The following is a 16,723-nucleotide window of genomic DNA, read 5'->3' as shown; positions in this document are numbered from 1 at the left end:
TTTACAAATTATCATTTAATATATTACTTAAAAGTTTTTCTCTTACTTTAATATTTTTCCTTCAATTTTTTTATTTTTGTTAATCGTGTCGCATCTTTTTATCTTTAACCATTGAGCACGATACACTACACAGTCATTAAATCCACTATTTACGCTCCTATTAAAAACAAACTTTTATTGTTTTTGGCACGACTTGTAACTGTTCTTTTTTTTTTTTACTTCGTAGTTATAATAAGGTTGAGCGGAATTAAATCGTAAAATAGGAAGTCCAATTTCAAAGTAGACTTTTATTTCTTATAAAAAATTAAATTTTAAATGAAATATGAATTCGCATTTCCTAAATTTCATATATATATCAGTAAATATATTTATTAATTTTCTTTCTTTTTAATTTAGATTTGCTTAAAATTTTTAACTGTAATTTTTTTTGTATTTTAATTAAAAATGGCTACATACATTAAAACAAATTATTTATTCCTATTTTCACTTTCAAAAAAATTGAAATGAATCATAATAGTAATTATTGTTAAAATGAATTTTCTTTAAACTAGTTAATATTACCAATAAAATCTAATTATAAGTAGATCATTTTTGTAACTTGGTTTTATTATTCTTAAACTTTACTGTAACGCGCATAATATTTCTCGGTGAGTCCGATTATGGTGTGCTAATCAGAATAAAGGAATTAGTTACAGTGTACTGTATATATTAATTGCAACATTTTTTTTCTTTGCTCTCCTCTTTCTTAGTTATTCTAAGCTTAAGCGGGAGCTTAGTTCGGGTTTTTGGTACTGAATTTATTTTTACAAAATAATAAATGAATTATTATTTTTTTTAAAAATAAATAATGAATAATCAATGAATTTTACAAAATAATAAATGAATGTGACAGAACGACGTGACTTCCTACATCTTTTAATAATGGCAAAATGTATGAAGTGTTAGTATGAAACTTTTTATGTTAAAATGATTATCCTAATATAATATTTCTGTGGCAATTGCAGCTTAAAATTTAACTAATTTTTTAAAAAATTTGTTGAGAAAAAAATTACCTTACCTTTATTTTTATTTTGTGATGTTAAATTTTACACGCGCGCACATTCGTACATACAGAAAGAGGAGGAGGAACTAAGTTATACAACTATTGCTTCTGAACGCGTTTTTTAACTTGGGATAAATTAAGTTAAACATCGATTATAATACAACTATCACGATTTCAATTTTGTAATTTTTATGAGGAACGTATCATAATTTTCAAATTTACAAAAGAGGTTTTTTCACCAGCTTTTAATCAGGTTTTTTTCTCCAGGTTTATAATTGGAAATATGAAATGATTTACTCTGTTCCATTCCGTTGAAGTAATGAATACGTGAAGTCTTAATATTTATCTTTAATTCCCAAAAATGTAAGATTTTAATAAAAAAATTAAAATTAAGAAAGAAAGAATTGATTATTAAAAAAAAAATTCAAAACAAAGATATTTGATCAAAAATAAGAAAATTTGAAACAAAATTAAACCAGATTAACGTAATACATACATACATACATATATATATATATATATATATATATATATATATATATATATTTTTTTTTTTTTTTTTTTTTTCAATTAACTATATGTTCTAGTATGTTAAGATTTTTTGAAGTAATTTAAAAAAAAAACATATGTTATTAAAAGGAAGTAGATTGAAATATTAAAAATTATTAATTCTAAAAAATTGAAAAAGTAATATATACAATATTTAATTTATTTTATATTGAATTAAATCTTTAATTATTCCTTACAGAATTTAAGAAAATTCTTGCTTTGTTATTTAAATTTATTTACATTATAAATTAAGCATAATTAGTTTATTAAAACGGTTCTCTGTTTAAAATAAGTAAACATATTCATTTCATAATTAAGCTTTCAATTTTAAAATAATCAAATAATTAATTTTTATGAAAATAAATGTTTAAGTGATCTTTAACAGAAGCGCCTTTGCGAAAAACACTGAAATAATCGGTTTGCTGGGATTGCCAATAGTTCGAGAGGAGATTCGGCGTAAGGTACAAAATGAGACTGAACAAATTTGTGAACTGACTCGCGGTTAACTCTTGAATAGCAGCGAGAACATTAAACGCATAAAGCGACTGCATATAGAAAACTGTAAGTTCTCCGAAATTTGAGGTGAACCAACTACTGTTGTGCATCGTAAAATTGGTTTTGGCATTTAGCCTTTGTTTTTTTGATTTGTTTCACTATTTCTTTGATTAGTTATTCTGTGTGTAATTGGTAAGATTATTTTTTGGTGTTTTCTTCGGTTTTTATGTTCTGAACTTTATCAATATTCTTTGGAGTCATTTTTGAATGTACTTATTTATTTATATATAATGTATAAGATATATCATGTACATATGCATACATATACAGTTCTTTGAGGAATTTCAATGGAAACTCCTCTCTTTATGTCATTTTTTTATTCAAATTTACCTATCGTTCCGGTAAATTGGAACAGTTTGTAAATTAAACCCTGCGCCAAAAAAAAGAAAAAGAAAGCGATATATGTGTATCTGTAATGGTGGGATCTTAAATCTTATAGAACACACAGAAGCTATTTTTTTATGGTATGCAGTTCAAAATATTAAAGTGATAAATGTGATTCTACATTTGAAATCTTAATGTGACATTTTAGTTGAGGCGTTAGAGCTTTTTGCTCTAATGCAAAGAATTTTATTTTTTATCTTACATTTAATAATATAAGTAAATATATGACCTTCGTTGCCGTCGATCTAAACTGGTTAATAATGTAGTTTAAGTCTTAAATGTTTGTTTTACAATTATCATTCATATTCAGTTTATTCTCGCCATATTTATTTAATCCTTTAAATTTTGAAGTGACATTATTCACCAATCATTTTTTGAGCTGCTTCTGAAATTTGACATTTCACTAATGGATTTCCAACAATGTAGTTTATTTTCTTAAAAAGTTTTGTAGTTAAAAGTTTAGTTTTCTGAATTATTTACTTTAAAAAATAACTAATTATGAGAATATAACAAACTTTTGGACAATCCTTTGTTAAAACGCATAACAAGAGGAAGCTGTATTAAATTTTGATTATAAATTGTGAACAGTTTTTACCAAATTTCGTTTAAGTAATTTTTTTTAAACTTCCTAGTACCCAGCACATCTTAGTTCCTCGGTATTAAATGGAGCAAGAGTAGAATGATATATGTGTGTTTAAACGTATTTTTCGGTAATACAATGAAATGAAGGTGATGATGACTTGTTTTTTGGCATATTATTTCTTTTAATATATATTTTTTCCTTCGGGCTATCGAATTTTAGAATGCGGTCAATTTAGAAGTTATATTGTAATACAAAAACTAAATGATAATAAAAATTATTATGAATAAGTCGTTTCTGCCACGATTAAAATTTTTTAAATTGAATTAATAAAGGTAATAAAAAATAATAAATGGTGAGTAGAAATGAAAATAAATCAGTGGCGGACAATTTAAATGTTCAGGTCCATAAGAAAATATATTTTTTTTCGTTAAAGGAATATTATAATTTAATTGTTTCAAAAAAGATTTTTTAAAGTAATATTTAAAATTATACAATAGAATGTTACCTTAAAAAAAACGCATTACACAAATTCCGAATTATCTTATCATAAAATTAATACAAAAAATTAAAATAAAATAGATCTTTTGCACCTGTACGTGATTTCATATTAATTTTATAATGCGTGTTCAGCATAGCGGATTTTAATATTAAAAAAATATTATTAGAATTACTTGAAGCCACTCAATATTTTATTTTATTTATTTTTTAAATATTAATCTGGTGATGTAATCCAGAATCACGAAATATAAGTTAAATTAAGATAAAACTATGATTTTATTCGGTGTTATAACGGAACGATTTTTCAGAAATCTTAAATTTCACCATAATCTAGTTTTGTTATACTTCCGTTTATATATAAAACTATAATCGGCTTTTAGGTTGAACTTAACAATTTAAGCTGAAGATAGAAAATTATAAAAGTGAAAATTTAAATTTTACGTTACCGAAAATTGACGTTAAAGAATTTTAAGCTGATTATTTATTTTAAACTTTTTATTTATACAAAATTGTTATACTCATTTTTGTATAAAAATCAGGAGCTGTATATATATTTTTTATTTTCGAGCGGTTACAGCCGCCATTAAAGTTGTTTACATAATGTCAGTGGTTGTCCACGGTTTATCTGGATGTCAGAAGCGTGTGGCAGTAACCACTTGAGTCTGTTGTGATTGTTGTACAACTCTTACTGCAGCTGGATCCACAACCTGAAATAGAAAAAAATTGAAAATTCTATTATATATTAGAAGCTTATCTGATACGATTGTATTTATTTTATTAGTTGTATTATCTATTTCTCTGCTATAGTCTGTTACTAGTCAATTTTCTTTGAAACACAATTTTTCTTTATAACTGAAAAATACAGTACACATTAGTATAGGTCAGGAGTATAGAATCGCATCAACCATGCCAAATTACTGATGATTAAAAAAATTATTTTCATATAACTAAAATTTTATTAATGAAAATATTTATACTACTTTGTCACGTGATCATGAAAATAATTTCATAGAAATACCTTTATATACGTTAGTATTTTTATTCATGACCTTAGAAACATTATTTCTTTACATTTCTTTAGAAATAATTCTAATTCCTTTACGTGCTACAGTTTATTTTTCTCTATAATAAATATTGCAACCCTTCTTTGTACGTACTTATCTTTTCACAAATCTTTTTCCTCCATTGTCAATTCGTTTTAAATTATGTTCTTCCTACCACCATTATACCTATTATTTAGTGTCACTAATTTCCTCTCGTTTTTTCTTTATTTCTAGGATTTTTTGTTCCGTAGATTAATTCATCTTTCACACTTCCCTTCTTCACGATCTCAATATTTCACTTGTATACATAACACTCATAATTTACGATCTTTGTTTTTATTTGTTTTTTAATAATAATTTAATTACTTTATTGAGTGGGAACTGTGTATTTAATGCATAATTTCACTCACATAATGCATAATTTCACATTTAAAATATTTAATTTACACTACGTCTCAATATTTTTGGAATGTAACTTAAATTAATCACTTTTGAGATACAAAAAGCAATAAAAGCATGTGATTAGTGTATTCTTGTATGTAAATTAGAGGATAGATCAACATTATTTCATTACTATGTATCTAAATTTTACATTCAGTCTAAAGTTGTTTCTCCTGCTATGATTCACTTTGTAATAATAACTGGTTCTTGTAACTAAACTGCAAAGAAAATAATGTAGATACTGAATAATTAACAGTGTAATGAAATCAAATTTTACAAATTGCCACCTGAAATTGATTTATCACAAAGATTTTATTTAATAAAAATAATCTTTTCTACTTCCTGCCGCATTTAAAATTAACAGCTTATAAATATTTTCATAAAACTTCTGAATTTATACTTTCTATTTATAAATCCTGCCACATATATTCTCATTAAATTTATTACGATACTCAAGGAATGTTTGATATAATATATGAGTAAAATCAAATTCAAATATGCAATAAATCATTAAATCCTCTAACATATCTGCCACTATGTTATAAAATGTTTATTAAAATACTGATCTAATAGTTTTAATAGGAACAAATTATAAAATATATAATGTAAATTTGGGATTGCAAAGAAAAATTAAGTATTGCTTTTTTCTTATATAATTTTACTTACAACGGCTGATTCTCTCGTGTGAGAAATGAGAGGTGTTTCCGCTGTTGCAAGGCATAAAGCGGGATCGATCTGTGAGTAGATTGTCTCTTGACATTTTGGAGGAGGTTTCCTGATAAGTGTCGCGTAGACAGAGCTTGGTAGAGACAACTCCGCGTACGTCACTTCACCCTGAAATAAATAACAAATAGTACTACAATATATTTCACATCTTGTCAAATACCGTACAAAATTAGGGTCGCACATTATTTGTTTAATACAAACACAAATATACATAAGCATAGGTGTTCGCACAATATTTTCTGTAAAAAATCTAATTCCACATAAAGCTGATTCACTTTCTCTTTATCTCACGAACATGTACGCGTGCGTGCGCTCTACACACAACACAAAATACACTCATACACACACACACACATATTTATATGAAAAGAACCGTTTGTATCTTAACTTCGCCTCCTAATACAAAGAAAACAAATCCGATCAAACATCCAGTTTCTCACTCACTCTCTCTCTTTCTTTCTCTCGGTCATGAATGATTTTTTCCTGTCTCTCCATTTTATCGTAGAATAATTTATGATGGAAAGTTTCGTATATTTAAACTTGAATCTGTGTCTATTTGAACGAAATAGGCTCCAAAACTACTACCCAATTTCAGCGTGGCTTTTTTTGTTAGATTTAGTTCTTTCTTGGAAGGTTCTAGTATATATTTTCTTTATACGCCTGTCTAAGACAAAATTGGCTTTTTCATTGTTTTTAATTTTATCACTGAAAATTTTATGTACAAAAGTTAAAGTTTATACAACATCAACATTTTTCCTCTGTAAACATGTAATTTTTTATTTTATTATTTTTTTTTTTAATTGTGACTAATTTTTTAGTTTAGAAAAAAGTTTTACAATAACAAAAATTACAGCTAAGGAAGATGAGATGGGTGGGATAATATCTGTTTATGTCAAGAAAGTATTTTTCATTATATTCTTTCGGCTTTTTTTGCCTTTTCCTTCTGAGAGTTAAATATACTAATTAATGTTTTCATTTCAGTGTTTATAAAAATTATAACCACAGAAAAACAACAATGAATAATATACCATAAAAGGAGACAATTCTGGTCGCCTTCTTACAGGAGTACGGTATTTTACACACCCTCCCGTTTGCCATCGTGGTCACGAAATTATTTTTCTTATGAGTGCGCGTGATTGGTGGATGGGCTATCGGGTTGGTTGTACGCAATACAAACAGTTACGTTAAGCAAATTTCCTTGCTGGGTAAGTAGATTATTGTTCCCAAAATTTTGTTTTTCATTTATTACTGGGCGAAGAGAGTAAGTAACAAGAATAATTGTTTTCCAGGAGGAGCTGGAGATTAACAATAACAGAAAGGTTGGTTGATATACTCGTACATGATGAGGTTAGTTCCCATAATATTATAAGCAATCCCTTAGTAATCGGGTAGTGCGGACGGGTGGGGAGCTAGACATAACAATTGAAATCGATGAGAGCTTATTCTCACATCGGAAATATATTGTCGGTCGGATCCTACCTTAGTAATGGGTACGGCGATTTCTGTCATGAAACCAAAGAATATTCTCTGGTTACTGCGTAGGACAGAAGTGCGGAAACGTTACTGCCTCTCATAGCAAATTATATTCGGACGGGATCGGTAATTATCTAAGAAGAATGGTGCACGTAGCGTGGCATTGAAAACCTATCGGATAATATTAATAACTTCAAACGATCAATCGCTCCGATAATTTCATTATCCCGCAAACGGGAGATCATACTCAAACGATAGAAAGTACGTGAAGGTCGGCCAAACAACGGAGTGTTCTACTGCAGCATCAGTAGAACACTACTTGAATCATATCCCTTTGAGTTTATGTGGCAACAATAGAATGAAGCTAGCGATTTATTTCAATAAATTCTGAGATATATTGTCGCATATTGAAAAGTAAGAGCAGATTTTACTTTTTTTATTTTGCATTGTAGTTTAAAACCAAATTATTATGTAATTTCTGCAACAAAAAAATTGCAACACTTGACAGAAAAGATCCCATGTATATTATGTAGAATCCTACAGTCCTATCTTAGCATGCAAAATTATCTAGTTTCTCATTTTGATTGAATAATAAATTAAACTGAAATTGAATTAATCTACTCAACTATGCTTTGTGCAAAACGTTTCTAATAGTAGATATGAAGTAAAACATATTAATATCTATCTAGACTGTAATAAAGTTTTCATGATACTATTTTGTGTGAGAATTATTTATATGTTTAATTTTTCTAGGTGTATATATATATATATATATATATATATATATATATATATATATATATATATATATCTTGTGAAGACATTTCCTAGTTTAAAAACAATGATTATTATAAAATACAATTATTTTGTTACCTATGGTTCCCGGTATGGCAGGTAATAATAAAATTTAAATATGCCTTAATTTCCTACGGGAAGACTCACCTTATGGCAACTTCGATTCTGCGAAATTACACTTCCATTTGCATTTTCAAAGGAACGGTCATTTATGTGAATGACATCAATAAAATTCTTATTTAGAATCAATTCAGCTCATAATTTGTTGGCTCAGACAGTGCTATTACCGAAATATTGCAAATATTTCGGTTAGAATTTATGCTCGTTATTTTAACTAAAGATTGTTCGCCCCTCACTTAGGGTTTATTTAAATATATTTTTTCACAATATACTACGTATTGCTCTTGCCTATTATTGATTTGCGGAAGCGCAAACTCATTACATCAGCATAATATATCCTTTCAAAGAACGGAACGTTCAGGCAACTGTCAATTGACACTGTATTTAAAAACTTCACTTCGACAAAATATTAAATTCTCCATTTGATAACGTCTGAATCTGATTTTTTATTTGAATCCAGCATTAATGGTGTGAGTATTAAAACCTTTAATAAAATATCACAGGCAGATTTTTGTTTGATTGAAAAAAAAATTAAATTTACATATGATTAAATAGTAGGGATTAATAAATCTATCTATTTTAAATTTAAATAAAAAATGTTTTTTTGGCTGGTAATTTAATTTAAGTACATTATCCTACATAAATAATAATTGAAAAAATATAATGGTTTTTTTATTACATTGTATGAAATATTTATCTTTAAAGCACGGTTATGACTTTAATTTCATAAACTAAGATATATTTGGTTTTTTAGTGAGTTTAAACTTAATTTTTATAAATAATTTGATTTATTTACGCAAAAATGTTAATGTAATAAGTTAAATAATATTTGCTTTAATAATAGTAAATTTTAGTGAAAAATTTAGATACTGGGAAATACAAGGATATGATAAAGTGTATACTCCTGTGTTCTATATGAAGAAGTTTTACTAGAATGTATGAAGAAGTTTGTTCATTTTCGTTAATATATTTTCAACGAAGTGACTTAAGTTATTATGAACTTTCCTATTATAATTATAATATTATATAATATAAATCATAATTTGTAATGGAAATGCAATAACCCAGTTACTATATTATAACCGAGTCAGTAATGCAAATGATAATATAATGTTATCTCTAGGCATGCCATACATAACCCAACATTGCAATTTAATTGTCTTTAAAGCCACAGCAACTGTAACTGTATTAACCTTTATACACATGCATTGTGTATGTGTATATACAAAAGTGTATGTGTAGTTTAACTGTAGAATATTTATTGCACATTAAGTGAATTTTAGGGATTTTTAATTACAGTGCTGGTGGAAATTTAATGAGCTGCTAATTTATAATACCTTTAAGTAATTTTAATTCCTAAATAAAAAAAACACCCTAACAATAAAAGGATAATTAAAAACTCTTGAGTTAGAACTATTACTTACTCCTGTTGATTTAGTATGTTTCACGCAAAAACTAGAGGCACTATCCTCAGTTCAGATCGAAAAGGAAGCTCCCTAAACAACGAAAATAAAAATTTAATAAAATATATTATTAACTTTTATTTTCTCCACCAGATAGAGTTAATAAAGAAATTTATATTTGTTTCTCAAATTATATTTACAATCGGTTTCGTATATTAGAAACCGTAAGTAAATTTCATGGCAATAATCAAGTTGTAAAGGAGTTTCCCTTGAAACACCGTAATTAAATACATACTATTTATCACTAATAAATCAAAGATAGTATACTCATTGATAAAATCCAGCCAGTAACGAACTAAAAATTATAATAATGTCCAGTACTACGAATAAAACAAAACGTAAAAAGAAAAATAGTAACACAGGAACGAATAACATTAAAACATAAGTGATCATAAACAGAGCAAATACTTTGATGATGCATAAAAGAAGAGAGGCCTCGTCCTGAGAAGCCATTGATCTAGTTGAATAACTAAATAGAGTACACTTTCAGCTTGAGGGATGTAATCACCATCTAAATGGATTTCGGGGCAGTCACCTCTTCTCATCGCAAATGTAATGCGAGTCGATTTCACTTGATTGACCTTTACTTTCCATTTCTTCACCCACTAGAAGGTAGAATGTCTAACCCAGATTGGAACTTAGTCAAGGCTTGAGTTGAATCATCATCGACAGCTACGATTGACGAATCGTTGGCAAATGATGAAGTAGCGGAATTATTCGCGACTGGAAGGATCGCAGTGAGTAGAGGATAGGCCCCAACACTACACTCTGAGGAATATCCGAGAAAGTATCGAAGACTTGTATTTAATCTGGGAAAAGCATCCGTCAAAGTAACTGCACAATATTAAAAAAATTTAAGCTACAAATCGAAAGCAACTTTAGCTTAGTGGTTAGGAAAGATTTTCGAAAACCGCTGTTCTACAAAAAAGGCTGTATTCCAAGTTTTTATGGAAGACATTTATAAATGTATGGAGTGACACAGAGATGTATACCCGATTTGGAATGAACACAACACAGGTAATTTTTCACCAAACTTTATTATGTTGGCTGGAAAATGTGAAGAAACAGATGCCAATTATGTTAGGTGGCAAAAATTACATCTGGAAGGTAACGACTATCTTCCCTGATTCATGTTTCAAGTGGAGAAATGATGTAGACCCACACCCATTCCTGTGTTTCCTGCGTGATCTACTGTACCTCCCTGTGTATATCTATCTGTCTTCAGTTGTACTGTACGGGGTTTCTCGACGTACACCCGCTCCTTTAAGTATCCCTACAGGCGCACATAGTCAGGTCGGGAGATCGAGGGGGCCAAGGAACATCTCTGAACCTGGAAATTCGAAACGCCGCTTCTCACATACGCATTGTACGTGATCACGAGATGTTCCTCCGATCAGTCAGGCATGGTAACTGAAATAAATGGCATTTTCACACACATGTGACGACAAAAATATTTCAGGTTAGAGGAACAATAACGTTATTCGGTTCACTCCAAAATGGGTATACATCTCTGTATCACTCTTTAGTTTAATTCATGCAAAAACGTAGAAACGCAATGTAACCGGATAAATGTAACTTGAATTTTAAATTTTTGACATAAGTTAAAATCATAACAATAATTCTATGTAAATTATAAATTAGTTCCTCATTTTGTTTGTAGTTTAAAATTTAATCATTCATTAGCGATAAAGTTAAAAATTATTATTAGTTTTACGATTTTTCTCATTACTTTACTTATTACTTGTTAGCTTTGGAAAAATAACGTTCTAAAATGCATTATTGAAACAATAAAAGTTATAGAATTTAGCATGAAATTAAAATCTGTGTTTAAGTAAGTTTATTTTTTTAGCAATCATAAATATGTATTAAATTGCTTGAGAAATGGTAATACTTTTGGCCATTTTCTTAAAAAATAGTTCTTTTTTAAGGCTTTATGTGCAGTTGCATCTGCCGTTTATCGTAAGCCGATATCTCTATTTTACGGCGTTTTACTTTTGCTCGCTCATTTTACAATTATTGATTATGCAGCTGTAAAAATTATTTAATACGTTAAACAATTTTAAACTTTACCTGTACAATAAAGATTGATACCATTTCCATTTAGGTAACGTCTCACTGAGAATAAAAGAAATGAAAACTTTTTATGTTGATGCATTGGAACCGTAAACAATCTTTTTTTCCATAAACAATCCGTTTACAACCGTAAACAATAGAAATTTTTGTTAATTTCTATTTAAAGGGTCTCTGATAATAAATTTTTTAAACGTCTCTTTCTAATAACGAAGAAAAAAGAAAAGAGACAAAAAATAGAAAAAAGACAACAAAAATTTTAAAATTTGTATCTTATAATAGTAGATAGGAATAGGACGTCTATTTTTAAGGACAGCGTAAACATAAATCTTATTAACTGATTTGAAACTGTTTTTATTCTAACGTTTCTTCATATAAAGATAAATAATAAAATAGTTAAAAAACACTAGTATAGTTTTTCGTGTAGAGATTTGTGATACATGGAGCTCAACTGTAATCCAATCTTAGGATTGACAATAAAAGAAGAAAAAGCTTAGAAAGAACATATACGTAGAAATATGAAAGTGTAGCTTGCAACTCCATAAACTACTGACATCTAAAACACTAAAAGGATTGATGGAAAAAATAGAAACACTGCCAGTTAAGGAAAGGCATAGGAAAACGGAAGCTATATTGAGTTACGTATTTTCCTCCAGAAGAGATTAATGAAAGACAAGGATACGTGTATGGCCTTTATAGATATAGAAAAGACTTTCGATAAAGTAAACTGGGCAAGGCTATTCGAGACTCTAAATATGGAGGAGTAAGGGCTTCAAAAGTGGGAATGTATGTGATACGATTTGTTTACGATATAGTGGTGTAGGTCTAGAATGAGCAAGATCTTGTGATAATTTTGGAAGAGATGGAATGCACGCTCGGTACAGGATATAATGTGTACATCAATAAAACAAAGATAAGATTCATGTGACTAAGATAATGTGAACACCTTCACGTATTTGGGCAGCAGAATTAAAAGGAAGGAAGTAATAATTTGCGTAAGCATGGATAAAAACGAATTTAATGTAAGGAGGGGCCTTTTTATTTCTTATTAACTTAATAAAGACCTCAGATAAAATTGCTAGACCTTTGTATGAAATGTGTTTTTTTATTGGAGCGAGGCGTGGACAGAATTGAAGAGGAAAGGTGAGCCGAAGCTTTTGAAATATGGTGCTACCGCAGATTGATGAAAGTCCGATGGGTGGGTAGAGTATCCAATGTGAAGATGTTAAGGAGGTTCGATGTGGTGAAGCCTTGTCTCTTATTTTAAAATAAAGAAGAGACAAATGGGTTGGCCATTTATTAAGGCAAGATGGACTAATTACAACAATAATAGAAGGTACTGTGGAAGGGAAAAACGCTTGATATAGGAGAAGAATGAGGACCCACCGGGTTGGTCTAGTGGTAAACGCGTCTTCCCAAATCAGCTGATTTGAGATGTCGAGAGTTCCAGCGTTCAAGTCCTAGTAAAGTTAGTTATTTTTACACGGATTTGAATTCTAGATCGTGGATACCGGTGTTCTTTGGTGGTTGGGTTTCAATTAACCACACATTTCAGGAATGGTCTAACTGAGACTGTATAAGAATACACTTCATTTACACTCATACATATCATCCTCTAAAGTACCGTTAGAACGGGAATTACCGGAGGCTAAACAGGAAAAAGAAAGAAAGGCCAAGAGTGAAGTGTATTTATCAGACTTTATCAGATTAAGGGATTGTGCAACTTACATGGAGTTGAAAAAAACTTATCAGCTGCAAACCTATCCTAGGATTGTCAACAAAAGAAGAAGTATACAAAAAAGCTTGTACGTAGGAATATGAAAATGGAAATTTGTAGCTTATGAAAAATGCCTATGAAAAATGCTTATGCCTTATGCTTATGCTTATGCTTATATATAAATGCTTATGAAAAATGCTATGCCTGACCAGAATTTTCTTAGTAGTTTTTTATCTGTTCAAAACATTTTAGATAAAAATATGACATTTTAAATCATATATTATTATGATTTTTTAATATTATTACATAGATTTTGCTGATAATTTCGATATTTTTAGATTATCGGGAATCACTGAAGCGTTGATGAGGTTTCGTCAATTCATTTTTTTCTCTTTGTATTTTACTCCGACACATATTTAAGTTAAAAGTTTTAAAGCTGGTCTTTCTAATGTAGCAGGAAATTTCACCTTTCGAAGTGGTTATAGGTAAAAACTTGTGTATTTATGAATCGTTTTTATTTATCCATTGTATTTTCTTTTTTTTCAAACCCAAGATCGGTTGGCAGTGATTATTTTTTCCAGTCTTTTTTTAATTTTGGTCAGTTATTTTTTTTTCTTATATGCATTCACTCCTACAATCTCTTTAAATTGGGACAAGAATATTGTTTCCTCTTGGTTTACCTTTTCTTTTCTTACCTTCTACCTTTCTCTATTGTATTTTCACATTGAATTTTTACTTCTTTGAATATTTAGCTTTTTCAGAATTTGTAAACTTCCTCGTTTACTAGAAAGTATAGAAAATAAGCTTTAGATATTTTCTTCTTATTCTTTTCTTTTTTAATAAAATTAGTGAAAAATCAGTAGTGTTTTGTTTAGTATTCTACTCAAAAGGCCTGTTTAACAAATTTTAAAGAGTGTCTTTTATTAAAACTGGTTGGTAATTTTCCATACCCTGAAAGGTTCCAGTATTTCCGTAATTGTGATTTTCTTAACGTGTTTGTGCTATTATCATAAACGTTTTATTAAAATTTTAACTAGTAAGCTTATCGAAAAAACTCTTACAATAAAAATATGCGGCACTTCAATTGCAGTTCATTTACAGTTTGCCGATTACTAATGCAGTTTTATGCGGATACATATATATTTTTTTAAACGGGAAATTGGTTTGAATTCATGTTATTTGCAATAAATGAATGTTTAAAACTTGCAAAACCAGTGTCATAAAAACAATTTAAAAGCATTATATAATACCATACTGTAATAATGGTACCATATACGCTAGTTTACATTTTCAACAATTAACAATAATAATTGTATATGAATACCATATTATTATTTTTAGTATAATAATGTTGACTTCAGTAGTACTGCGGTTTTAATGAAATAATATTACATATAAATTAAAAAAACTCATTTACAATTCATTTTAATCGTTCTGAACTTTTTTAATAATATATATATATATATATATCTTTTTGTTTTGCTTATTAGTTATTTGTGAAACTAGGGCGGTTCTTATGTTTTAAAATGTTTTCAATAATAATTATTCGTAAATAGAACAGTATGATTTAAATATTTTTTTTTATATCTTAGAAAAATTGTTTATTATAAGAAAAATTATTTGTTCTTATTCCTACGGATGTACTCTTTTTAAAAGTATTTATTCCTTTATTTTTTTATGAAATATGTATATTTATAAAATCAACCATGATGTTTAAAACATAAATTTTTTTCATAAAGTTTTAAATTATGTTAAATATATTCTGATGTTAACTTTCTTGTAATCTTGGAAAACATTAAGAAACCTTTCATTGTTCACGGTTTTACTCTTAATATTATCTTTGAAGAAACATTAACCACGATTAGGGATGTAGAAATATATTTTTTAAGTAATCAGCAAATTAAAATAGGATAATTTTCTGTGTAAATAGTGAAGGATGATGGTTAATATTAATTTAATTTATTTTATAGTTATGTCACGTAAAATATCTATATAGAGATACCGCTAAAAACACAATAGATGACCTATTAAGATTTTAATTATTTGATATAAGTTTAAAAAAAAAAATATTTTTCTTAATAATTATCCTTGTTCTACGAACAAGAAATGTCATTGATAAAAAATAATAAAAATGTTATTAATTCTACGTTCAGATCTATAGTGTTTCATTTGAATACAGTACAGTAAGGTCTCGACGTAACGCGAATTCACGTTAGCGCGATTTTGTTTTACACGTGTACTGTAGGCCTACTATATGATTGACAAATCTATTTCTACTACGTACAGAATTAATATATATGTACAGTTTCTCTACTTCTTGGAATTGTTCTATTTATTATTGTTACAACTGTACATACTGTTACGCAGTGATTCCAGGAATCATCGAAGTGATAGAATCATCGTAAGCGATAGAAGCTATCGCTTATCTTATGGAAGTTTACGTAACACTGTCTTACTAATTACTCTCGAATAAACCAGTTCCCCTCTCAATTTTTACACTGGAAGGTTGCTTTATAAAGGTTATTTGTGCTACAAAATTACATTTTTCCGAGTTTTTTTTTTGCTTGTGCGTTTTAATATGAGTTCGAATAAAACTTAAAGACAAAAGGAAAGTGATTACTCTAGAAGAAAAGTTAGATGTTAAAGATACGAAAAGGGTGAAAAAACGAAGAACTTAATAGTAACGACTGGGTTTAATGAATCAATGTCTCGGACAATTAGGGACAGTTCCGAAAAAATAAAAGAATCCTGTAGAAGTGCTCTGCGAATGAAGACTGCAAGAGTTTTAGTGATTCGACCTACGATTATGGAAAAAATGGAAATAACGTTAAGCACATGGATTGAACATAAAAATCAAGAGAACCGTTTCTATGTATGTAATTAAAGAAAAAGCTATTAGCATTTATCATTCGTTAAAATACGATGCAGAAGTTTATTTCTAGCAACGGATGGTTCCAAAAATTTAAGGATCGTCATGGTTTTCACAGTTGAAATTAGCCGGGGAAGTCACAACTGCTGATAAAAAAGTTGTTGAAACTTTTCTGATAATTTTAAAGAAAATTGTTAATGAAGAAAATTACCAACTCTGACAAGTGTTTAATCTATGCTTCTATGTTCTGAATCTATGTTCAAGCTCTTTTGGAAATGTACGCCAAACCGTACGTTTGTTTCAGTAGAAGAGAAATCTACTTCAGGTTTCAAAGAAGCAAAAGATCGGTCTACGATTTTATTAGGCTCTAATGCTGCTGCCAATTTAAAATTAAA

The 16,723-nt window shown here is 28.5% G+C and overlaps 1 protein-coding gene across 2 annotated transcripts in view; it reads right to left on the bottom strand.

The window, feature by feature from the left end:
- Window positions 1-3,708: 3,708 nt before the first annotated feature.
- LOC142324518 (nephrin-like) overlaps window positions 3,709-16,723 on the bottom strand; it is a 964,738-nt gene continuing 951,723 nt past the window's right edge. For both annotated transcript variants that reach the window (XM_075365347.1, XM_075365348.1), the window contains exons 14-15: window positions 5,762-5,929; window positions 3,709-4,318 (exon numbers count right to left, since the gene is read on the bottom strand). In XM_075365347.1, coding sequence (XP_075221462.1) covers window positions 4,244-4,318; window positions 5,762-5,929 — 243 coding nt within the window. In that variant the 3' untranslated portion in view covers window positions 3,709-4,243. The remainder of the gene's footprint in view (window positions 4,319-5,761; window positions 5,930-16,723) is intronic.

This window comes from Lycorma delicatula, chromosome 5 (assembly GCF_047948215.1).
Source record: "Lycorma delicatula isolate Av1 chromosome 5, ASM4794821v1, whole genome shotgun sequence".
Taxonomy (NCBI): domain Eukaryota; kingdom Metazoa; phylum Arthropoda; class Insecta; order Hemiptera; family Fulgoridae; genus Lycorma; species Lycorma delicatula.
The sequence above is the reverse complement of the archived record's forward strand: the minus strand, read 5'-3'. Positions and strand labels throughout refer to the sequence as shown.